Source organism: Amblyraja radiata, chromosome 8 (genome assembly GCF_010909765.2).
Source record: "Amblyraja radiata isolate CabotCenter1 chromosome 8, sAmbRad1.1.pri, whole genome shotgun sequence".
NCBI lineage: Eukaryota > Metazoa > Chordata > Chondrichthyes > Rajiformes > Rajidae > Amblyraja > Amblyraja radiata.
The window spans coordinates 34,762,844-34,788,344 of record NC_045963.1 but is presented as its reverse complement, the minus strand read 5'-3'; the positions used below and the strand labels follow the sequence as shown (position 1 = coordinate 34,788,344).

The 25,501-nt window shown below is 43.8% G+C and overlaps 1 protein-coding gene across 1 annotated transcript; it reads left to right on the top strand.

Moving 5' to 3' along the window:
* Positions 1-380: 380 nt before the first annotated feature.
* LOC116976054 (GTP cyclohydrolase 1-like) lies at positions 381-24,674 on the top strand. Its single transcript, XM_033025540.1, has 6 exons — positions 381-1,015; positions 13,725-13,834; positions 14,979-15,034; positions 18,236-18,267; positions 18,988-19,072; positions 21,365-24,674. The coding sequence occupies exons 1-6, from the start codon at positions 712-714 to the stop codon at positions 21,489-21,491; spliced, it is 714 nt and encodes a 237-aa protein (XP_032881431.1). The 5' UTR covers positions 381-711; the 3' UTR covers positions 21,492-24,674.
* The last annotated feature ends 827 nt before the right edge of the window (positions 24,675-25,501 follow it).

Genomic DNA, 25,501 nt, shown 5'->3' with positions numbered 1-25,501 from the left:
CCTTTCTTATCCATTCTATTCAGTGAGTTAACGATAGAATGGCACGCATTGACCTTGCCTACACCCTGCAAAATACTGAATTAAGATGTTTTTAAAGCGTCTTCCTCTTTAAGCTATGTTTCTATTAATCAGATCACCTCGCCTGTTTTATTCCTAGTTTTTTTAATGCTTTAATGTACAAGCAGAAACCGACATGCCTGTCGCTTCCAATATTGCAGCCGAGGTCTGCAACTGATGACCACACGCTTTGACGTTATTTCCTGTACTTAAAGGATCTTTCATTGCTCTCGCTCCATGCTTTATGGCCGCACTCAGACAAAAAGCATCCAATTTCCTGTCTAATAGTGATTGTTCTCTATTTATAACTAGTTAGTGACTGCGAGCGCCGTGGAAACATTCTTATCTTCGACATACAATTATCTTTCCCCCAGAAATAACCCTAGCCGGGGGGCAGACGATTTAATATGGCTCAGTTGCACCGGCCCAAACGCTGACGTGTGAACAACGCACTAACTAATCAAATGAGACTCGACTCTATTAATCTCCAGGGGTATAAATGGAAGCGCCAAGGATGCAGTGATCGCTGATTCCACTCGGCACATCTCGGATACATCGGGGGCATCATCATCATCATCATCATCAACAGCATCATCAACATCAACATCATCAACAACAACAACAACATTGCAAGCTCTCCAGTAGCCGGGCACCATGAATTACGCCAAGCAGATAGTGGCCGCGGAGATCAACGGCATGTGCTGTGCCAAGAAGTTCGTTGCCAATTGTTTCGACGGTTTCAGCAATCTGACGCTGGAGCCCAAGCAAGTGACGGTGCAGTGGAGGGAGGAGAAGACACGGAGCGGAGGAGATGCCTTGGCCGGGCTGGAAGAAGCCTACACAACCATTCTCAAAGGGCTGGGCGAGAATCCGGAGCGAGAGGGTTTGCTGAAAACTCCCCGCAGGGCGGCTAAAGCCATGCAGTTCTTCACCAAAGGCTACCAGGACAATATCCCAGGTAAAAACTGTTTCAAGAATGAAACAATTTATCAAAATGATATATTTCAAGCTTACATTTCCCTACTTTATTTGTGAGTGGAGTGCAGAAAAGTTAATCGAGGGGATCATGATTGTGAGGTCGTGATGTAGGACCTTTCTTATGGTTAGACTTTCTCCAATTTCAAGTATATGAATATTGATTTCTATAATTTAAAGTAACCCTTGCATTTCCCCCCACTCTCTCTCTCTCTCTCTCTCTGTTCCTTCCTCGCTCAAGATATCCTGCTAGTTTCACTGTTTGTATCCCTTCGTTATCACCTCTTCCACAGCCATGATCATATTGAATGGCGGTGCAGGCTCGAAGGGCCGAATGGCCTACTCCTGCACCTAATTTCTATGTTTCTATTGTGGGCTCCACCTTTCCTTGGTCATCGGTGCCGGCTCCGCTTTGTTCTGTACATTTTCATACCTCCAGTTTCCCTCTCCCCTGTCTCTCAGTGTGAGGAGGGGTCTCCACCCGAAACGTCACCTAATCCTTTTCTCCAGAGATGCTGCTTGACCGGTATTTTGTGTCTATCTTGGCCAGGCGTCATGTGTTGGCAGATGAGGTTAGTTTATCTTGTCATCGTGTTCAGCACGGATAAAGAGGGCTGAAAAGCCCGTTCCCGTGCTGTACTTCTAAACTTGCAAACAACGGGCGCTGATTTTATTTTACGCTTACAATGTCTAAATTTTCAATTGAGTCAGGAGCAAATATAAAATGATGTATGTACACAGTCAAATCTGAGAACGCTCGTTCAAGTGATGTTTAATTTACAAGCAGAAACAGACATGCCTGCTTGTAAATAAAGCCATGCGATTCTTCACCAAAGGCTACCGGGACAAAAAAAAAAGTTTCAGCCCACGATCTAATTTGAGACCACCTCGGACTATTTGTAACTCAAACCTAACCCATCCCTGTTGCAAGATTTACAACAGGGGCGAGTTAGGCTGTTAGGGCGAGTTGGCTGTTCTTTCGTTCAGTCATGCAGTCATTCATTCAGCGGAGAGCTGGCATGCATTCAGTAAACCAGCCATTGGCTCTGTCCCGCCTAGTTAGTGCGTTTAAATGCGGAGGGAAAACTAAATGAACAACGTGTGCAGCTCTAGGTCGCCTTTTGAGGCTGCAGGGCATCCCGGCTGCGAGGGGGGTGGGGGGGAGAGAGAGAGAGGAGAGGGGGGGTTGAGGGCGGAACGGACGGTCGGAGAGTGCTACTGATTGAAGATCAAGAAGAAATAACCAATCCAACAGTATAGTGACGCCATCTGTCAAACAGAGGGTTGAAACTAAGGGCAAAATGTGCACAAACGAATTGTTTTCCTCGCCCGTTCTGCATGTCAGCTACCACACAATACAACAGCAGCAAAAATGATTCCAGTATATCGTAAACAACTATGGTAACGTTAAGTAGGTACAAAACGATTTACTTTTCAATCAAAACCATTTAGTCAAAGAGCCTACAGGTGGAAACAGGCCCTTCGGCCCAACTTGCCCACGCTGGTCAACATGTCCCATCTACACTAGTCCCACCTGCCTGCGTTTGACCCATATCCTTCTAAACCTATCCTACCCATGTACCTACCCAAATGTTTCTTAAATGTTGCCATAGTACCTACCTCAACTACCTCCTCCAGCAGCTCGTTCCATACACCCACCACCTTTTGTGTTGAAAAAGTTACCCCTCGGGCACCTCTTAACTTTTCCCCCTTCACCTTCAACCTATGTCCTTTGGTTCTCAATTTCCCCAACTCTGGGAAAAAGATAAATTCTTGTCCCAGATACTTGAGAGATATTCCTTGCCATTTAATTGTTCAGGAATTTGATCTATACAAAGCCCTGAACCAGATTTCATAGTTTTTCTTGCAGGTGATACCAGAAACATCGGTGGTTATGTAAAATAAGTTAGAAGCCCGATACTCAAAGAGACTTAACAACATTCCAGTCTCTTACCAGAGACCGGTAGATGGAGATATCCTACCACTTTTCCAACACTGCACAGAATCTCTTGGCCAGAGTAGGGGAATCGAGGACTAGGTTCAAGGTGAAGGGGAAAATATTTAATAGGAATCTGAAGGGTAACATTCACACAACGGGTGGTGGGTGTATGGAACAAGCTGCCAGAGGAGGTAGTTGAGGTTGGAACTATCCCAATGTTTAAGAAATAGTTATACAGGTACATGGATAGGACGTTTGGAGGGATATGGGCCAAGCGCAGGCAGGTGGGACTAGTGTAGTTGGGACATGTTGGCCAATGTGGGCAAGTTGGACTGAAGGGCCTGTTTCCACACTGTATTACTCTATGTCTCTATGCAAGGTCCCCATTAACTAAGCAAATACAAGGGGGTGCATGAGAATACAAATTTGACCACTCTTGGAAGGGCAATATCTTATTGTAAATGGGTACTTGATGGCCAACACAGACTTTGTGGGCTGAAGGGCCTCTTCCTGTGCTCTGTGACTTTGATATTTAAAAAATATAATGTACATCTTGTACACAAACTTATTCGAGTGGATCTTTAATGTTTTAATAATTATTACAAAGTGGCCCATGCTGCTTCACCATATATCTTCCACCCCACTCCCTAAAGTTGCTGCTTCCCCAGCACGCATTTAGTTTTGAGATACAGTGCGGAAACAGGCCCTTTGGCCCACTGAGACTGTGCCGACCAGCGATCCCCATACACTAACACTATTGTACATGCACTAGGGACAATTTACAATTTTACCAAGCCAATTAGCCTATAATTCGATGCTGGTTTTGCCAAAGGCTGAAATAGAAAGCAACCTCAATATCCTGTTTGTGTTTGAACACAAACAGCAATTGCTTAAGGGCCATGACTGACGTCCTGGTGGTCCTGTGATGCTTTCATTCTGCAGTGGTCACCATGGCAATAAAAGGAGTGGTTATGGGCCAATAAAGATAGTCTCCTGAAGACTTTTGCACATGGAAGCAATGCTCCAGCACAGTCTGATAGAGGGGATCATTGGCATATAGAGAGTTAATTGCCACAATTTAAACCATTCTGAAAGAGCGCTGCTGTATTCAGCTTCTATATTCAGCAGAATAGATGGTCTGCAGCATGCTGGGACACGAACACATTGCATTTGCTCAGAGCACCTAATGCAAATTTACCTCCGAGTCATTGCACTGCACAGAGTTGTAAATGCAACTCTTGCGATGGTTTCAACATCTGTTGCAAAAAAAAGAATGTAGATCTAAAGAGAGAATTAAGAAACTGCAGATGCAAACCAAATTTGAGGTTGCTATTGAGGGAGTGCAGCATAGGTTTACAAGGTTAATTCCTGGGATGGCAGGACTGTCATATGCTGAGAGAATGGAGCAGCTGGGCTTGTGCGCTCTGGAGTTTAGAAGGATGAGAGGAAATCTTATTGAAACATATACGATTGTTAAGGATTTGGACACGCTAGAGGCAGGAAACATGTTTCCCAATGTTGGGGGAGTCCAGAACCAGGGACCACAGTTCTGGTTTAAGAATAAGGGGTAAGACAGTTTAAGAATAAGGGGTAAGCCATTTTGAACTGAGACGAGGAAACACTTTTTCTCACAGAGAGTGGTGAGTCTGTGGAATTCTCTGCCTCAGAGGGCAATGGAGGCAGGTTCTCTGGATGCTTTCAAGAGAAAGCTAGATAGGGCTCTTAAAGATAGCGGAGTCAGGGGATATGGGGAGAAGGCAGGAACTGGGTACTGATTGGGGATGATCAGCCATGATCAGGACTGGACTTTGCTGCCTTCCCCCACAGTGGGAACCATTGTGGGGGGATGTTTTTATGTTTATTGTTAAATTCTTTAATGTTGTGTCTTATCTTTATTCGTGTGCTGCAATGGCAAGTCAAATTTCACTACACCAGGGCTGCCAACTCTCACGCTTTGAGCGTGAGACTCACGCCCTCAAGCAAACTCTCACGCCCTCACGCTCATCAGACATTTCTCACGCTCAGTGGTGAGAAATTCTGTGATCAACGAAAATTTCAAAACTCGGATAAACTGCATGGTCCGCAGGTGTTGGAGAGCCGGGGCTGCGGAAGGGATGGAAGCAGAACCAGCGGCGGGAACAGATGCGGGGAGCCGGGACTGGTGACTTTGCGGGGCTGTCGAGTGTTGGCGGCGCTGCGAGTCGCTCGCTGCAGCTCTGGCCATGGAGCGCTCCGGACAGTGCGAGTGTCCCGGGCCGTGGAGCCGTCGGAAGCTCCGCTGCCGCGAGTGTCTCTGTGCCGAAGGGACAGACTCTTAAAGGGAGGTGGAGAGAGAGAGAGGGGAAGGAGACAGGGAGACAGTGGGGGGAGAGAGAGGGGGTTGAGAGGAGAGGGAGAGGAGAGACAGAGGGGGCGTGAATGGAGAGAGAGAAGAGGGAGAGGGGGGAGAGAGAGGTGGGAGAGGGGGGAAGAGAGAGAGGGGGGTGAGAGGGAAGAAAGATGGAAAAGAGGGGGGTGGAGAGGGAGGAGAGGATAGGAGAGAATGGGAGAGAGAGAGGGGGAAGAGAGAGGGGAGAGAGGGGAAAAGATAGAGAGATGGGGGGCAAAGAGAAAGAGGAGATAGAGACAGAGGAGAAAGAGAGAGGGGAGACAGAGCCAGGGGGAGAGTGAGGTGGGAGGGAGAAATGGGGGAGAGAGAGGAGATGAGCGATAGAGGAAGAGGGGGGAGAGAGAGAGGTGAGACAGAGGTGAGAGGATTGAGAAAAAGAGAGAGAGGGGGAGTGGTTGTAGAGAGGGAGAGAGAGGGAGAGATAGAGAGGGAGGGAGAAGAAGAGAGATGGGGGGGGGAGGGAGAGGGGTGAAGAGAGGGAGGGTGAGAAGAGGGGAGAGAGAAGAAGAAAGCGAGGGGAGAGAGAGAGAGGAGAGGAAAGCGTTATGGGAAAGAGAGCGGGAAGAGAGTGGTTAGGGGGAAGAAGGGGAGGATGAGAGAGGAGAGCAGGGGGGAGAGGAGAGGGGTACGAGAGAGAGGGGGAGTGAGAGTGGGAGGGAGAGGGGAAGAGAGAGAGGGAGAGAGAGAGGGGGAGAGAGAGGGGAGGAGGAGAGAGAGAGGGGGGGAGAGGATAGGGGGGGCCAGAGAGAGAGGTAGCGGGGAGAAAGAGGAGGGGGAGAGAGAGAGTTAGGGGAAATAGAAGGGAGAGAGGGGAGAGAGAGGAGAGAGGGACGAGAGAGGGGGAGAGTGAGGTGGGAGGGAGAGAGGGGGAGAGAGAGAGAGGGAGAGAGAGGGAGGAAGAGAGGGGAAGAGAGGAGAGAGAGAGGGGGGGAGAAAAAGGGGGGAGAGAGAGAGGGGGAGAGAGAAGAGAGAGGGAAGGGGAGAGAGTGAGAGGGGAGAGAGGAGAGAGAGAGGGGGAGGGGGAAGAGAGAGGGGGGTTGAGAGGAGAGAGAGCGGAAGAGAGGGGGAGAGAGGGATGAGAGTGAGGTGGGAGGGAGAGAGAGAGAGAGGGGAGAGAAAGAGAGGTGGAGAGAGAGAGGAGAGAGAGGAGAGAGAGGGGGGGGAGAGAGAGAGAGGGGGGGAGGGAGAGGGAGATTGAGAGGCAGGACTGCCAACTCCCATGCATTGACCGTGAGAATCACGCATTTCACCAAATTCTCACGCTGATCACAAATTTCTCTCGCTCTGTTGCGAGAAATTCTGTGATCAACGAAAATTTCAAAACTCATATCAACTGCATGTTGGAAGCAGAAGCAGCGGCGGGGACAGATGCGGACGGGGAGCGGGGCTGGCGAGTGTTTGCCGGGCTGGCGAGTCGCTCACTGCAGCTCCGGCCATGGAGCATCCTCAGTGCAAGAGTCCCGGGCCGTCGGAGACGTTGAAACGTTGCGCCGCTGCCGTGAGAGTCTCTGTGCCGAATTCGCCCAGGTGACCATGCATGGATCAGGCTGCGGCTCGGTGCATCCTGGAGGACAACCAGTGGCTGCTGGAAGTAAGTACCAAGCACTGGGTAGATACGGTGGAAGATAGTGGACTTCAAATGGGGGTGGTTGGTGAAAGCATCCTGCTTGCCTGCTAGATTTTCACTTACTGTAACTGCAGGAAAAATGTTCCCGATGTTGGGGGCGTTCAGAACCATGGGTCACAGTTTAAGAATAAAGGGGGGCCAGTTAGGACTGAGATGAGAACAAACTTTCTTCATGCAGAGAGTTGTGAATCTGTGGAATTCTCTGCCACAGAAGGCAGTGCAGGCCAATTCACTGGATGTTTTCAAGAGAGAGTTACATTTAGTTCTTGGGGCTAACGACATCAAGGGATATGGGGAAAAACAAGAAAGCGGTACTGATTTTAGATGAATAGTCATGATCATATTGAATGGCAGTGCTGGCTCGAAGGGCCGATGGCCTATTCCTGCACCTATTTTCTATGTTTCTATGCTTGAGTATATGGCAATAAAACTCGATCACTTGATTTTGAAGCATTCATGCATGGTGGAGGTATAATGTAGTCATAGAGTGATACAGTGTAAAAACAGGCCCTTCGGCGCAACTTGCCCACACCCGCCAACATGTCCCAGCTACGCCACCTGCTTTTGGTCCATACCTCCAAACCTGTCCTATCCATGTATCAGTCTAACTTAAATGTTGGGATGGTCCCTGGCTCAACTACCTCCTCTGGCAGCTTGTTTCATACACCCATCACCCTTTGTGTGGATAAAGTTACCCCTTAAAAAGTTACCTCTTAAAAATACTTCATACAAAAAACATTGAAATCATACTTCTACAGTGCACTAAAACATGATTTTAATACATCAAATTTCAAAAGGTTCCTACCCTGGGAGAGGGGACACCCTTCTTCCACACCCTCTCCCCACTCGGTTGCTCCACTCCCTCATCGGGTACCGCCAAGGCCAGTGATCAGTGATCGCTCAGCCTTCCCCCTTTCAAAAACGCTCCAATCCAATTTAAAGCATATATATTGCATTCAAGTGTAAGTTAAAAGACTCGCTACAGTATGCACCATATTGCACAATTTCAAGCTGAAAAATGCAAATGTTCCATACCAATAGGAGAGGGACACCCTCCTTCCCGACCCCCCCCCGGTCGCTATGCTCCCTCGGGCTTGGTCTTTCGCAATTTCTCACTCCCAACTCTCACCCAATGTTGGCAGCCCTGCTACACCAATTGGTGTATCTGATAATAAATGTCCCTTGTACCCTTGTATCCCTTGATCACATTGAATGGTGGGTAGACAAAAATGCTGGAGAAACTCATCGGGTGCGGCAGCATCTATGGAGCGAAGGAAATAGGCAACGTTTCGGGCCGAAACCCTTCTTCAGACTGATGCAGGGTGAGGGAGCGGGAAGAAGAAAGGAAGAGGAGGAGCCAGAGGGCTGAGGGAGAGCTGAGAAGGGGAGGAGACAGCAAGGGCTACCGGAAATTGGAGGTCAATGTTTATACCGCTGGGGTGCAGACTGCCCAAGCGTAATATGAGGTGCTGTTCCTCCAATTTCCAGTGGTGCTCACTCTGGCCATGTAGGAGGCCCAGGACGGAAAGGTCGGATTCGGAATGGTTGGGGGAGTTGAAGTGCTGAGCCACAGGGAGATCAGGTTGGTTAATGCGGACCGAGCGGAGGTGTTCGGCGAAACGATCGCCAAGTCTACGCTTGGTCTCACCGATGTAGATCAGCTGACATCTAGAGCAGCGGATGCAATAGATGAGGTTGGAGGAGTGCAGGACCTTGAATGGATCCAAGTAACTCCCTGGCCAATTCTTCCCTTCCCACCCGCACCACCTCCTCCCCGGGCACTTTCCCTTGCAACCGCAGGAGATGCTACATGTGTCGCTTTACCTCCCCCCTCAACTCCATTCAAGGACCCAAGCAGTCATGGGGTATGGAAGAGACCCTGGTGCGAGCCTCATCTATGGTAGAGGAGGGGAACCCCCATTCCCTGAAGAATGAGGACATCTCCGATGCCCTGGTGTGGAACACCTCATCCTGGGTGCAGAGGCAGCGTAGACGGAGGAATTGGGAGTAGGGGATGGAGTCCTTACAGGAAGCAGGGTGGGAAGAAGTGTAGTCCAGATAGCCATGGGAGTCAGTAGGTTTATAGTGGATGTCGGTCAGGAGTCTATCCCCTGCGATGGAGATAGTGAGGTCAAGAAATGGTAGGGAAATGTCGGAAATGGTCCAGGTGTATTTGAGTGCCGGATGGAAGTTAGTGGTGAAATGGATGAAGTCAGTGAGTTGTGTGTGGATGCAGGAAGTAGCACCAATGCAGTCGTCGATGTAGCGGAGGTAGAGTTCGGGGATAGGGCCACGGTACCTCTCGAACAAGGATTGTTCGACGTACCCTACAAAGAGGCAGGCATAGCTAGGGCCCATGCGCGTGCCCATAGCTACGCCTTGTATTTGGAGGAAATGGGAGGAGTCAAACGAAAAGTTATTAAGGGTAAGGACCAGCTCCGCTAGGCGGAGGAGAGTATCAGTAGACGGGGATTGGTTGCTTCTCCGGTCGAGTAAGAAACGGAGGGCTTTGAGACCTCCTGGTGGGGGATGGAGATGTAGAGTGACTGGACATCCATGGTGAAGATGAGGGAATGGGGGCCTAGAAAATGGAACTCATGGAGTCGACGAAGAGCGTGTGAGGTGTCTTGAACATAGGTAGGGAGGGATTTACCCAGGGGGGATAGGATGGAGTCGAGGTATGTGGAAATAAGTTCGGTGGGATAGGAACAGGCAGAAACAATGGGTCTGCCAGGGCAGTCAGGTTTGTGGATTTTAGGGAGAAGGTAAAATCGGGCCGTGCGGGGCTGGGAAAGCAACCTTGTCTTTCTGCCAGTTACTAGACTGGTATAAGAAGCCATGGATAAGGTACGGTACTGAGTAAAATGGAGTATTGGGTAAGAATATGAATCTGCATGAGAAATAGTGAAATGAAATGTATTGTAATGCTCTCAACTATTGCTTGCATATTTTAATCACTTTTATGGTAACAGGGTCATATTTATTACAATTCTTTGCAAAATTAATCAGACAAAAGAATAAATCTGATTCAAAGAAGGAGAATGTGTTACTGAGAGATCAACAGTGAGGTGTTCGTAATTAAGGAGGCAAATGGCAAGAGGCTGAGATTTATGATGGAAATTCCAGAGCTTGACCTGCACAGCAACATCATGTGAGACGTAAAGGGGTGAACATGCAGGAATCTGGAGTTAGGGGAGAGACAGAAACTTGGAGAGTTACAGACCTTAGAGCTACACTTGAAGGGAGAAGTGTAGCTGTGGACAGCTTTGAACATAGAAAAAAGTTAAAACATTTTAAACCATTGTTGGGCAAGAAGCCTAGTTGGGTCTGACTATCAGTGCCTTAGTCCAGTATTTGTGCTTTCTCCAATCAAAACTTCCCTTCCAAGAAACTACAAATGATGGACTTGTGAACTAAACACAAAGTGCTGGAGAAACTTGGCGGGTCAGGCAGCATCTGTGGAGGAAATGGGGAGTTGACGTCTCAGGCCTGGACTCTTCTTCAGGGTCTGTAGAAGGGTCCTGACCCTAATCATGGACTGTCCATCCCCATCACAGATGCAGTCTGACCTGCTGAGTTCCTCCAGCATTTTTTTGTTTTCCTCCAATTTTTATTTGAGTGTTCATGGTCTAAATATATGACTTGTATGGCTGTATTTCTGGATGTCTAACATTATTACTTTGGACTTCTAGCATCCGATGGGATGACATTTGCTTCTGTGCAGCTATAGTTTACCAATCCATAGTGTGTCACCAGGGTTTACCACTGTGCAGTTGCTGGCAGTAATACATCATCAAGTTAACACATGCTGCTATTTGATGATTCATTTGCATTGCTTTAATGATTTGATATTTGGTAAACTGTAGAAAATGTGAATGTAGATTATGGTAATATGCAACTGCATTCCATCCTCTCATTGCACTAGGTCATTATTGAAGTGTAGGAATGAAGAAATGTTTCAGATTGAAAGACCATTGGTTTTATAGTGCAGTACATGTCATTTACCAAATGAACTGCCACACTTCCCTGCCATTTCATTCTAAATTACCAAAAATTGCAAAATATCCATCACAACCTCCTCCTTTCGCTGAACCGTGTGGAGTTTGCACGTTCTCCCTGTGCCCTTGTGAATTTCCTTTGGGTGCTCTGTTGCCCTTCCACATCCCAAAGATGAGCAGGTATGTAGGCCAATTGACCTCTGTAAATTACCGCTGGAGTGCGGGGAGTGCATGTGAAAGTGGGATAACGTGGAACCAATGTCAACAGGTAATCAATGTTCAGGGGGGACTCAGTGGGCTGAAGGGCCTGTTTCTGTGCTGTATCTTTCTACTAATTCAAATGAAATTTCAGATATTTACCAGCTTTATGCAATTAAATGAAAATTAAAAATGTACTGCAGGTGCTGGAAAGCTGAACAAAATAGAAAATACTGGACATAGTCAGCTGTCCAGGCAGCAGCAAGAAAAATATGGTTAATGCTTTTGTCAAAAAGCACTTGTCGTGACAAAGGATCTTTGACTTGAAACATTATCTATTTATCTTTCATTTAATGCCTCCAGGCATCTGGATTGTTTTCAACATTCTCTGTGAGGTAGTTATCCAAATTATTTCCCCCCCCCCCCCACCTTCTGTATGTATTGAAGCCTGTATTTGATTACATAAGTTCTGAGGCTGTTTAATATTTGTGGTTATCTATATTACTAAAAGTCTGCTCTTGACCACTTTTGGCTCGCTGTGGTGTGATTTCCGAGAGAACGGCGCCACCTATAGCCGTCATTTTTGGCCACCTCGCTCAGAGCCCCCCTCCGCCTTCCGGGACCAGAGCATTTTTCCCATCGATGAAAAATCAGAGAGATATTAATGTTTTTAAAAAAATCTCCATTCTCTCTGCTGCCCCCGCTGGCAGCAGGGGGGAGGGACTATAAAACCCGGAAGTGTAGTCCCTCACAGTCTCTGCCAGACCCAGGAAGCGAGAGGGTCACGGCTCTCTGAGCTGTGAATAACACTGAACACACGTCTACTCCATGAGTCCCCTCGATGCGGCTGTAAGGTGGCTGCTGCCCAATTGTTTGCCTCGCCTTTTTAACAAGTTTGTGTTCACAAAATGAATTTTGGTTGTCGGGTGGCACCTGCCCAATTGTTTGCCTTGGCTTTTAAAACAAGTTTGTGTTCACAAAATGAATTTTGGTTGTCGGGTGGCTGCTGCCCAATTGTTTGCCTCGCCTTTTAAAAAAAGTTTGTGTTCACAAAATGAATTTTGGTTGTCGGGTGGCCCGGAGAAAACCCACACAGTCACAGGCAGAATGTACAAACTCGGTACAGACAGCACCGGAGTCAAGATTGAATTAGAACCTGGTGCTGTAAGGCAGCAACTCTACCACTATGCTACTGTACCGGCCCCTAATTATTGCAGTAATGAACTAAGTGATGCTTAGTCTTTCTAAATCAGCTGTTACAAAATAAACAAGTAGTTAACCCTGCACACTGGCAGTGGGTTATATCATTGTTATATTTCAGAGCACAAGTATTTAATTAAAAGATACGAGGCAAGCTATGTAACAAGAAAGTGAGGGTGTCTGGGGTTATGGGAAGAAGGCAGGAGAATGGGGTTGAGAGGGAAAGATTAAATGGCGGTGTAGACTTGATGGACCTAATGGCCTAATACTGCTCCTATAACTTATGAACTTATGAAACTAGTATCTTGGTCAGCAGAATTGCATCCACCATCTTTGGAAGGATGGGCGAGGTATTAAAACATATTTCAATAATTATTAAAATTAGGAGTGAGACTGCACACAAAAAGTAAAGTCTTATCTTCATAGTTCCGTTGGAATTAAATTTATTGCAACAGTAAAAATTCAATTTCACTTTAGTTTTAGAGATGCACTTGGGAACAGGCCCTTCAGCCCAGCAGGTCCACACCGACCATCAATCACCCAGCAAGGGCTCTAACCTTTAACATTTCAACCTTGGGAGAAAGGTTCTGACTGCCTACCTTATCCGTGCATCTCATAATTTTATATGCTGTCAGGTCTTCCTTTAACCTTGGCAATTTCAGAGAAACTAATCCAAGTTTGTTTTGTGAAGGGAGAAACAGAACTGCACAAAATATTCCAAATGCAGCTTAATGTCCAAGTCATTTATACATATGTTACAAACAACAGAGGTCCCAGCCTTCCCAAAAAACTCCAATGATCACAAACCTCCAGCCAATATTACACCCACCACTATCCTCTGTCATTTGTAGGTAAACTAGTCCTGAATCTAAACAACCAAGCCACCTTGGCTCCCATGCATCTTAATCTTCTGGATCAGCCTACCATGAGGATTGGCATGGTGGCGCAGCAGTAAGGGTTTCCCTGGGTGCTCCGGTTCAACAATCCAAAGATGTACAGGTTTGTAGGTTAATGGGCTTCAGGAAAAGATTGTAAATGAATCCAAGTGTGTAGGATAGTGCGGGTGTACGGGCATCGCTGGTCGGCGAGGACTCGGTGGACCAAAGGCCTGTCGTAGCACTGTATCTTTAAACTAAAATTAAATTTTATCAAAATCATTGTAAACAACGTTCACTGCACTAACCTCGTCAATCACACTCCTCAAAAAACTGGTCATAATTATACCACTCTCTTCCAAATGCTGCCAAATTTAGTAGAGATCATAACATTCTTTTTTGGAAATATTGTTACCATCATTTAGCTTCAATATCTCTCCAGTATACATTTTTCCTTTTTTTCCAGACATTTTGAATGATGCTGTCTTCGATGAGGACCACGATGAAGTAGTTATTGTGAAAGATATTGAAATGTTTTCACTTTGTGAGCATCACCTAGTTCCTTTTTTTGGCAAGGTTAGTATACAACTTGAACATCTATAATCTATGAATTTGGCATTAAACCAATACCAATATCTTGATTGCCCTACCCTGGGAAGAAGACTCTTTGCATTAACCCCGTCTATTCTCCTCATGATTTTATACATCTCTATATGATCACCCTCTGCCTCCTGTGTTTCAAGGAATAATGTATTAGCCTGCCCAGCTTCTCCCTATAGCTCAGGCTCTCAAGTCCTGGAAACATACTTGTAAATCTTCTCTGCACTCTTTTCACTTTTTTAATGGCACCTTCCCTACGGCAAGATGATCTAAACTGAACACAAACTCGAACAGTGGTATCACCAATGTCTTGTACAACTACCATTGTCTTGTTAAACTTGTTTGATATGAGTATTTTCTATTTATTTGATCCGTTTATTATTGTCATTTGTACTGAGGTACAGTGAAATGCTTTATATTTCTATTTTTGAGCACCAACAGTGTTTTTTTAATGTACTTGCAAGGTATAATGCAGTCTTTGTAAAAATGCATGTGCTTTTCATTGCATGCAGAATGCAAAACAAAAATGAAAGGCAGAGGTAAATAAATGCGAGGATTTTGGCCGGAATCTATCAATGATGCACAATTTTCTAGTTCCAAAATAGCAGCAAAGAAGATTACTATAGAAACACTAGTGTGCCAGTATTCCAGTGTACCAGGACATACCTTTAGAAAGGAGATGAGGAGGATTTATTTGGCCAGAGGGTGGTGAATCTGCGGAATTCATTGCCACAGACGGCTGTGGTGGCCAAGTCATTGGATATTTTAAAAGCGGAGATTGACAGGCTCTTGATTAGTAAGGGTGTCAAAGGTTACGGGGAGAAGTCATGAGAATGGGGTTGAGAGGGAAAGATAGATCATCCATAAATGAATGGTGGAGGAGACATGGTGGCCTAAATTGCCTAAATCTGCTCCCATAACTTATGCACTTATGTATCTGCCCTTCCCATTCCTGAACAGTTACTCACCACAGTGACATTTTGCCTTCTCTAGTGGTTTCTTAATTTTGTCTCACTGTTTTAGCCAATGTGAAAGCTTTTATAAGCTTTCAAATGAGTCGAGGGCAATGTAACATGAAATCTTCTTTACGATTCTTACTATATTTATTTCTCGCTTGCAGGTTCACATAGGTTACCTACCAAATAAAAAGGTTGTTGGGCTCAGCAAACTAGCAAGGTAGGTAAACTCTAAATGTGATTTCTCACATTTAGTTACGTTCATAACATCGGTTAATTCATGAATATCCTTTTGCCTGAGAAGATGAAGAAAAATGCAAAAGGAGATGAAAAATAAAATTTAGAAGGAATCGTGTTTATTTTGAAACAGAAGAATTACAAATGCAAGGGAGGTGCATGGGACTGACCTCGAGTCCTTGGATCAATAGCGAGGCCTCTTCATTCAACAGGATTCATGGGTTCAGCAGGTTCTCTGTCAATGTGACACTTCAGAGATGCAGCCTGATCCACTGAGTTACTCTAGCATTTTGTTTCTATTTTCGGTATAAACCAGCGTCTGCAGTCCCTTCCTACACAAGGTGAAAGGCAAGAGCGGAACTCGCTATCAAAACATGGAGGGGACGGGGGACACAATATTTTGGCGGCCATGCGCGCATGCGCACACTCACACACGTGCGAGGCTTCGGAGGCTCAATCCAGCGCTAAAAGTGGAGATTTTAAAATCGGGATTACAAAAACTTGGGGGAGGATGTCCCGCACCTCTCAAAACATGGGGGGGACGTGTCCCCTCTGGCCCCCCCCCCCGGGTTTTCCGCCCCTGGTGAAAGGGGACTTTGGAGGGTGCTTGTTCAAAGAGACGGGCTAGGCTCAATGGGCCTAATGGCTGCCATCCACTGCACCCATCGACTCCAGCAGCAATATTGGTGCCAACCGCACCTCCCTGCATGCCAACATCTCCAGCGCAGCACAACCCCTCTTTCCCAACACCACCCTCCTGCCCCAACACCCCCCCCTTCCCCCCCCCCCCCCCCCCCCCCCCCATGGCGTAACCCACCCACCTGGGGCGCTCTGCCCTCCCTCGTGTCATGGAGTACTACATGTGCCACCCCGTCTCACTGACGCTGAGCCCCTCCGTCGCCCCATCCATCTACATGCCCGGAAACACAGAGGTAAATGGAGCGGGCGCCGGTGCCCGGTAACCAGTACCTCAGTGACCTGTCGCCCAGATCCCCCGGTAACCGGTTCCCCTGATACCTGGTACCAGGTGGCCGGTGTCCCAGGTAGGTGGGGGATATATCCCCCCACTTTTGGGGGGGATTTATCCCCCCATTTTTTGAGGTGGGGGATGGCTTGTTATCCCCCAGATGGATTATTATCCCCCAGTTTTTGGAGATCGAGCAATAACAAAAATAACAATCACCTGTTCCTATCTCTCATGTAGGCTCTACATTATCTTTAAAAAACATTGAAATCATACTTCTACGATGCACAAAAACATGATTTTAATACATCAAATTTCAAAAAGTCCCTACTGTGGGACCCCCTCTCACCCCTCACCCCGCTCCCTCGCCAGGTACCCTCGAGGCCGGTGATCAGTGGTCGCTCAGCCCCCCCCCACGTTCAAAAATGTTCCGTGGCCCCTGTTTATTGTAGATTTATTCAAATTGATTCTCCTATTCTGGCAGCTTCCTGAATTCCGCTGGCTTTTTACAATTTCAGCTCCATTCTCCTGTCTGAAGAAGGGTCTTGACCCAAAACCATTCCATCTATCCAGAGATGCTGCCTGTCCTGCTGAGTTACTCCATCACTTTGTGTCTATCTTCGGTGTAAACCAGCATCTGTAGTTCTTTCCTACACAGCCCCATTAAAGATGCATTGTATCCTGGTTGCCAGTATGATTGGAAGCAGTGGTAGCCTCAAGCACTCAGCCGATCAGGGCAACTTCTGAACACTGTTCTAAGCCAGTCCTTTCTTATACTGCAAGAATGAAGGACTGACTTCTTATGTTGCCTTCCATAATCTTCCAAGCGTCTAAAAGTTCTTCTGCAGTTGTATGGGGATCTGGTAAGACCACATCTGGAGTATTGTGTACAGTTTTGGTCTCCTAATTTGAGGAAGGACATCCTTGTGATTGAGGCAGTGCAGCGTAGGTTCACGAGATTGATCCCTGGGATGGCGGGACTGTCATATGAGGAAAGATTGAAAAGATTAGGCTTGTATTCACTGGATTTAGAAGGATGAGGGGGTGTCTTATAGAAACATATAAAATTATATCAGGACTGGACAAGCTAGATGCAGGAAAAATGTTCCCAAATGTTGGGCGAGTCCAGAACCAGGGGCCACAGTCTTAGGTAAATGGAGGGCCATTTAAGACTGAGGTGAGAAAAAACTTTTTCACCCAAAGAGTTGTGAATTTGTGGAACTTCCTGCCACAGAGGGCAGTGGAGGCCAAATCACTGGATGGATTTAAGAGAGAGTTAAATAGAGCTTTAGGGGCTAGTGGAATCAAGCGATATGGGGAGAAGGCAGGCACGGGTTATTGATTGGGGACGATCAGCCATGATCACAATGAATGGCGGTGCTGCCTCGAAGGGCCGAATGGCCTCCTCCTGCACCTATTTTCTATGTTTCTAAGATTCAGGAGGGAGGACTAGAAAATTGCAAATACAGGGCAGCACAGTGGCACAGCGGTAGAGTTGCTGCCTTACAGCGCTAGTAACCCGGGTTCGATCCTGACTATGGGTGCTGTCTGTATGGATTTTCCTAGGGCGCACCGGTTTCATCCCACATTCCAAAGACATACAGGTTTGTAGGTTAATTGGCTTTGGTAAAGCTTATAAATTGTCTCTAGTGTGTAGGATTGTGCTTGGATCGTGTACGGGGATCGCTGGTCGGCATTGGGCCAAAGGGCCTGTTTCTATGCTGTATCTCTAAACTGAAAGATCACTCCTCATCCTCCTGCACTCCAAGGAATAAAGTCCTGGTCTGCCAAATCCTATAGCTCGAGCCCTTGATCGTGGCAACAACCTCGTAAATCTTCTCTGCACCCTTTCACAATATCTTTCCGATAATAAGATGACCAAAACTGAACACAATACTCTAAATGTGGCCTCACCAATTTCTTGTATAACTGCAGCATGATCTCCCAACTTCTATACTCTGTTCTCTGACTGATGTGCCAAAAGCATTTTCCCCCCGGGTCCTATAGTTTTCTCCATGTTATTAACTAATCTTTTCTTTGACGTTTTATCTTTGGGTTTCAATTATACAATTATTGTCCGTGAACCCTTTGAAATATGGGAATCTTGCAATGTAATGTTCAGGCAAATGACGTTCAGTTATTTCACACTTGCACTGAGAGATATTAATACTATTAATCCACAGTGCCAGACTCTGACATGACTGTTCTTTTTCTTAACAGGATTGTTGAAATTTACAGCAGAAGACTTCAAGGTACCATTGGTTCAAAATTATATATATTTATCACATATCAATATAATGGCCATGTTTTAAATTTCCACATCAACCCCTCCTTGCAATATATGGGGGACCACTTTCCATTTTAACATGGGTCACAGGTCAGTTGCCTAGTACTCTTCTATCCAAATATATTGGCCAATTAGGTGACAATTCAAAGATTTGGACAAGGATCAAGACTTGAACATACCTAACTTTTTTTTTAAATGTTCTCATGCTTTCCTCATTCTCTACATTCTTCTTCCACATGTATACATCAAACTTCTCCTTTACAACAATATTGTATAAATTTGCTATTAAAAATATGGTTATGATGTATTAATAATGGGGTACTGATTCGGGATGATCAACCATGATCACATTGAATGGCTCGAAGGGCCAAATGGCCTACTCCTGCACCTATTGTCTATTGTCTAATAACATATAGTGACCAGAAAATGTTTTTCCATGGTTTCTGATCCACTACCTGCTTGAAATGTAAACTTTGTGCATATTAACAATGTATAAATGCCCTTGTTGGTCGTCTATTTGAGGCATCTACAACTTTAATATACCAGTAGTTTGCATTTCTAAATGCTTTAACTCATTCTTTTGCTATTGCTCCCATGAAAACCTGTTTGTGAATGATAACAAATATAGTTATTTGTTGGCGGTGAGAACTGACAACTTTTGTTTTCTTGCATTCATTCATTGCAGTTCAAGAACGGTTAACTAAGCAAATTGCTGTAGCCATCACAGAGGCTTTGAAACCAGCTGGAGTAGCAGTTGTCATAGAAGCCACGTAAGCAAGCCTTGAATTGATTTAAGCTCTCAGTTATACTGTGTCTCTGCCTTTGTAAGATTTTACATCGCATATGAAAGGACTAAATTATTTTGATATTAACATATCTTTAAAAAATATGTTCTACCAGTTTTGCATGGCATTAAATTCATTACAAGATGAAATACGACATAGATCATTACGGCAGTTACAGGCCCTTCGACCCACAATGTCCATGCCGAACATGATGCCAGGCTAAACTAATCTTCTTTGCCTGCATGTGATCCATATCCCTCCATTTCTTGCATATCCATCTAAAACCTTAACCTTAATTGCTTATCTCAAACCTTAAATGCAACTATCATAACTGCCTCACCAACATACTTGTATTGCATGCACCCACACAAAAAAAAACCGTACATCTTTAAATTTTGCCCCTCTCATCTTAAAGTTGTGCTCTCTAGTCCTTGAAGGTTCTAACTGTCTACCCTATCTATGCCTCTCATAGTTTTATGTACTTCTATTGGGTCTCCCAATCTACATCTGAAATTCCTAAAAAAAAATTCAACTTTGTCCAATAGAAGATATAGGATGTCCGGATGTTCCTGGACCCAGCTCACTTCCAGGGGTCATTCTTGTCTGCCTTCACTTCATTCTCTGGGGGTCAGTATGTTTGGAAAAACGACCATTTTATCACCTATCCCAATTTCCCCTTGAGCCTAGTGGTGAGTTTTTACTTAAGCCAGTGCAATCCATGTGGTAAAGGCATTCCTTCAATGCTGTTGGGCTGTGAAATGTTGGATATTGATTTGATGTCTCTGAAGGTATGGTGTTATCCAATGTCAGGATGTGTCACCTGGAACTAGGAGGTGGCAAATGTCTGTTCCCTTTGTCTCCATAGGTGGTGGAAGCTATATGTTTGGAGATGTCATTAGTTGTTAGTGAAGGATAGGATGAAAATTTTGAGATGAATACTTGAGATGTGCTTGAATAGAACACTCATATGTTTTATAATGTGACACCTTTGTGGAAAGATGCACATTCATGCCAATACAATCTTCTACAGCATCAGATGAGAGCACAGATAAACAAACAGTGCGAGCAGCATTTGGGTCAAGTGTTTTAATGAGTTACCACGAGGAAAAGACCAGTTAAGCAATAAATATATTTACCTGCAAAAGTCACAAGGCTCAGTCATGAAGTGCAGACAAAAGGTGTAGGAATGAGCTGCAGATACTGGTCTAAATCGATAGACACAAAAGATGATCAATCTGAAGAAGGGTCTCGACCCAAAACGTTACCCATTCCTTCTCTCCACAGGAACCGATCTTGAATCTATTGAACATTGGAAAATGATTACCAATGCGTCCACTATTTCTAGAGCCCTGAGGAACCTGGGATGCAGACCATCAGGCCCAGGGGATTTATCATCCTTCAGTCCCATTAGCCTACCCAATACTATTTCTCGCCTAATGAAAATATATTTCAGTTCCTCTACCTCCTTAGATCTTCTGTCCTCCAATACATCTGGGAGATTGGTTCATCTAGTGAAGACAGATCTGAAGTACCAATTTCATTGTTGCCCATAATAATTTCACCCGTGTCTGCCTTCAAGGGACCCACATTTGACTTTTCTACTCTTTTCCCCTTAACATGTCTAAAGAAGCTTTTACTGTCCTTCTTTATATTCCTGGCCAGCTCCCTTCGTGCTTCATCTTTTCAGCCCGTATTGCCTGTTTTGTTTTCTTCTGTTGTCCTATGAAAGTTTCCCAATCCTCTGGCTTCCGGCTACTCTTAGTTACCATTAAAGAAAGAGCTGCTATTTTAACATGCATTAAGAAAAGAATGTTTCATTGCTTTCTGTATTATCACGTGTATTAAGGTACAGTGGAATACTTTTGTTTTGTGTATAGATCGGCAAGACTATCACCGATAGTACAATTACATAAATACAATCCACCGGTTAGTACAGAATGTACAGAACAGCCCACTCAGTCTCTTTACAAGCGGTGCCATATTTGCATCATTTTACAGTCCAGCCACAGTTAGCTGCAGAGGCTTGTTGTGGCCATCGCCTCCATTCCGGTTGCCCTGCGAACCATCAAGTGTCAGCCATTGTTGCCGACTCCCTCCATGCTCCTTTCCGATTCCTGGTCTTCAGGGGCTTGCAGGAGCTGGACTCGCTGAGTTTCGCTCTCGGGAGGGTTCCTGCCTCCGTGGCGGGCGAGCCAGGCCTGCCGTTTGGGGCTGCGGCACTTCGGGGAGATCGTCTCTGGCAACTGCCGACTGACGTAACAATTTTTTTTTTTGCAGGCACTTGTGCATGGTGATGCGCGGTGTGCAGAAAATGAACAGCAAGACAGTGACCAGCACAATGCTTGGAGTTTTCCGTGAGGATCAAAAGACACGGGAAGAATTCCTCACATTGACCAAAGAGTAGAAGGACTGCTTTCAAAGCAAAACTCTCTGCAGCATTGGGAATAAATTCTGGCCTGTCCTGAAAATAAGGTGTGCATTGAAATTTCAAAGACTTTCAAAGAATTTCAAATTCCTGCTCTGATTAAATGCTGAGGATTCCATTTGATTCAAGCAACAGGCCAACAATTTCCAAAAAAATACTAAAGATAAACACAGTTGTCGCGCCATATCTGAATAATAGAAACCACATTACCACCGTGTGTAGTGGTAATACACTTTGTACCTGTCAATATCCTTGTTGTGACTCGGTGTATGATTCTGCAGTTTCAGTCAACGTTCTAAAAATATTTCTAACTTCCTACCGTTTTATTTTTTAATAATACAGTAAGTGTTAAACCAACAGAGCTGGCTGCTTATTTGATTAATTCCCAAGCTTCAGGTTCGGGCATTAGACATAAAACAAACAAATGCGCGATGTCATTGCGTACTAATCTAATCAACTTATTTTTATCTGTTTAAAGTTCAAAGCCAGGTTAGGTGATGGCCTTCTACTTGTATCTGCGTTTACTCAGCCCAAACTGACAAATCAGCAGTTTCATCTTTCTGCTGACTTCAATGCTCTGGATGTGAACCAAATTCTTTATTTTCCACCAACAGGCAATATTTAGACAGAAGGCATGCTACGTGGAAAAACATAATTACTAGGTGCAATTCCAGTTAAATTACATTTTCGAGGACCAAATGTAGGAGGATTCATTTAAATCCAGTCATTCTACCTGGAAGCTTTTGACTGTGTACATAAAATATCCTGTGAGCACAAAACTATTTTTTTAAATGAGTGAAATTTTATTTTGAATATTGTTCTATTGGACAAGATTTATTTTAAATGTTTTTAATAGGTTTACTTTTTTATTTGGATGCTTCAATCTTTTTGTGATTTATTTTCAAATTTATATTTTCTTAGCATCATTGCATCCCTGCTGAACCTACAGTTACTGAAAGTATAAGCCAGGGTTCATAGTTTACTCTTCAGTCTGGTGGTGAGTTGGCTGAGCAATCCCCAACAATCCTGAGGGGAAAACGTAAGCAGAAATCCAAGAATAATCACCCAACAAAGCTGAGCCCAAAGATCTTAGAGCAGAGCTCTTTGGCAGAGCCTCCAGAATATTTTAGCTGTAGTTATAAGGATGACTCTCTCAAAGCAGGTTTTGTGCTCTGGGTCACCATCCACCTACCCAAGCTGAACCTTCAGAGGACAGTACGAGTCTTGATGATAGTCTCCTCTGTTGTTGAATGAGCTAAAACTATTCAGTCCACACTGACTCAACCTCAGTCAGCGGCTGGTGAATCTGTGAAATTCATTGACACAGATGGCTGTGGAGGACAAGTCAATGGATATTTTTAAGGTGGAGATTGATAGATTCTTGAGTAGTACAGGTGTCAGGGGTTATGGGGAGAAGGCAGGAGAATGGGGCTGAGAGGGAGAGATAGATCAGCCTTGAATGGCAAATGGGCTGAATGGCCTAATTGTTCTCCTACAACTTATGAACTGATGTGTAAAGTGGGCTGTTTAAATGGAGAATGCCTTTCACTTATGGGATTGTAGCTCAACAAGAATTAGAGCCTCGAGTGGAATGGAGATAAAGATGAGGAAGAGACAAGTCTTTTCTGAAATTGTTCACTAATATTTCAGTTACAACAGTAATTTGTCTGCAATGACACACAATTTAAAATAATGGCTGGTGATGTTAGAAATTAAGAAATTTGCTCAGCTTGTCACGTAAAATGGATGAAAACCAGTCGGCAGCCTAAATTGCACTGTAAATATTTTCCTGATAAAGTCAGTGTCAATGAAAGCTCAACATTTCTGTGTTTTATTGTGTAGTTTTTACTACTTCCCCACCCCCCGCAAAAAAAAAAGAAATCCCAGTCTCTATGTGCTCATTAACTCCTTTGTCTGAATACTTTAATGGAGATATTAAAAGTGCTTTTATTAAAAATAAATTTATGACTCCAACAAAATATATTTATAATAATGGAGGATTATAAATATATGATAAAAGTGATACATGTAATCATTTCTCTCACTGGTCTTAATGCTGTATATCGCCATGGTCTTAATGCAAAATCTATCACCATAAATTGGATCAAAAACAGACTGCTTAGTTTCTCCAATTGTACGAAGACTTATGTTAACAGTATATATTTTAAAATTCTCTGTATACATTTTTAGGAGAACATAGCATTTTATCAGCGAAGTAATTTGAACCTCTGTGGTTAATATAACAAATGCTGAGACCATCAATCTATTGTTATGTCTCTTTAAAGAGAAATAATTTGCATTTGCAGAGCATTACTTGAAGGATGTCCTAAAGCACTTTTCAATCCATAAAGTTCCTTTGAAATGCAGTCACTGTTGCAATGTAGCTGTCAATTTATACACAGCGAAGTGACAGATAATCGGGTAATCTGTTAGATATGGTTTGTGGGAGAGGGCAAGGGTAATAGGGAGAACTGCTCTGCTTTCCTTGTGTCCTGGATTCTTTTGCATACATTTGAGAACTTCCCAAAAGATGACAAATATAAAATTTACCTTGCATACGTGTGGGAATAAAGCCCGAGCCCTTAACCTTCTTATTCAGAAATGAGAGTATTACCAGTAAGCCAATATGCCAGATATAAAGATAACATATATTTAAAGGATAATGCTAAACTGGTGCTTTGAACCATAGGTCATTTTCCAAAATGACGTACTATGAGGCCTTAATGAGTTTTCATCGCATTATGTAAAATGTTTGAACTACAGAAATTAAACAAACATTTTAATGTTCTGTCAGCCACTATCAACTAAATGTTCTGTATTTCTACTGCGGATATTATTACACTTTTCATGTTGTGTTATTATAGTACTAAAATTGATTTTGTAGCCTTGTCACCATTAAATTAAAAGGCTTTAGAATTTAAAAAAAATGTAATCACTATATACCTGTGGAAATACGTTGTGCCTTTATAATTTGTGCAATATGGAAAAAGTGTTGATGGGGATTGTTTCATATATCATTATTTATGGGGAAAAAAGTAGAACTATTTTAATTTGCTGTTGCTTGTCTGTACCAATGTTAGTGTTCTCGTGAATTTTTGAAAATATACCAAAATCTATGTTGTATCTATTAATAAAATGATTTTTTCATAATTAATACAATTAGAATAATATTCTTATTTTCTTAGGTCAAAACAACTCATAGTTTTACATTTTATAATGGATAGAATTGTAAGATTGTACCATGAGATCATTTAACAAATTCTTTTCCTAAATTTATACTGACTAAATAGGCAATTTCATGTAAAATGAGAAGAGATATTTATTTCAAACATATTTGATGTTCATATTCCAATGTCAGCGAGTACAGTTTTTACACTGTTGTGACCTTAACCAAGACCAAAGCTTCTTTTTTTTTTTAATAAAAATTTTTATTTTTTTATTTTATTAGAAGTAAGTACAATCATATGGCACCAAAGTGCCTAATATATATTTCATAATACATTTTATGTACAGCTTCTTATTTTTTTTGTTATAATAAAGAAAGATGAGAATAAGAAAAATAAATTAGATAGTAAAGGATAGAAAGACGTGACATATATAGTGTGTGAAGAAAAAGAAAAAAGACGAATGAGTGAAGAAAGTTGAGGAAAAGAAAATAGAAAAAAGAGAATAAGACAAAGAAAAAAAAAAAAGCAAGGAGCTCATTGTTTACAATCTTCACCATCCCTCGTCCAGTCCTGAAACAGTTAGCTTTTACAATTGTGTTGCACCATATGATTCCAAAAAGACGACAAATGGAGACCAACTCGTTATACAATACAATACAATACAATTCAATTTATTGTCATTTGGACCCCTTGAGGTCCAAACGAAATGCCGTTTCTGCAGCCATACATTACAAACAAATAGACCCAAGACACAACATAATTTACATAAACATCCATCACATTGCTGTGATGGAAGGCCAAAAAAACTTCTCTCTCCACTGC

Coding starts and splice junctions, on each gene's coding strand:
- LOC116976054 (XM_033025540.1), top strand. CDS start 712: ATGAATTACGCCAAGCAGATAGTGGCCGCGGAGATCAACGGCATGTGC. Junction 1,016..13,724: donor CTACCAGGACAATATCCCAG/GTAAAAACTGTT, acceptor CTTTTTTTCCAG/ACATTTTGAATGATGCTGTC. Junction 18,268..18,987: donor TTACAGCAGAAGACTTCAAG/GTACCATTGGTT, acceptor CATTCATTGCAG/TTCAAGAACGGTTAACTAAG.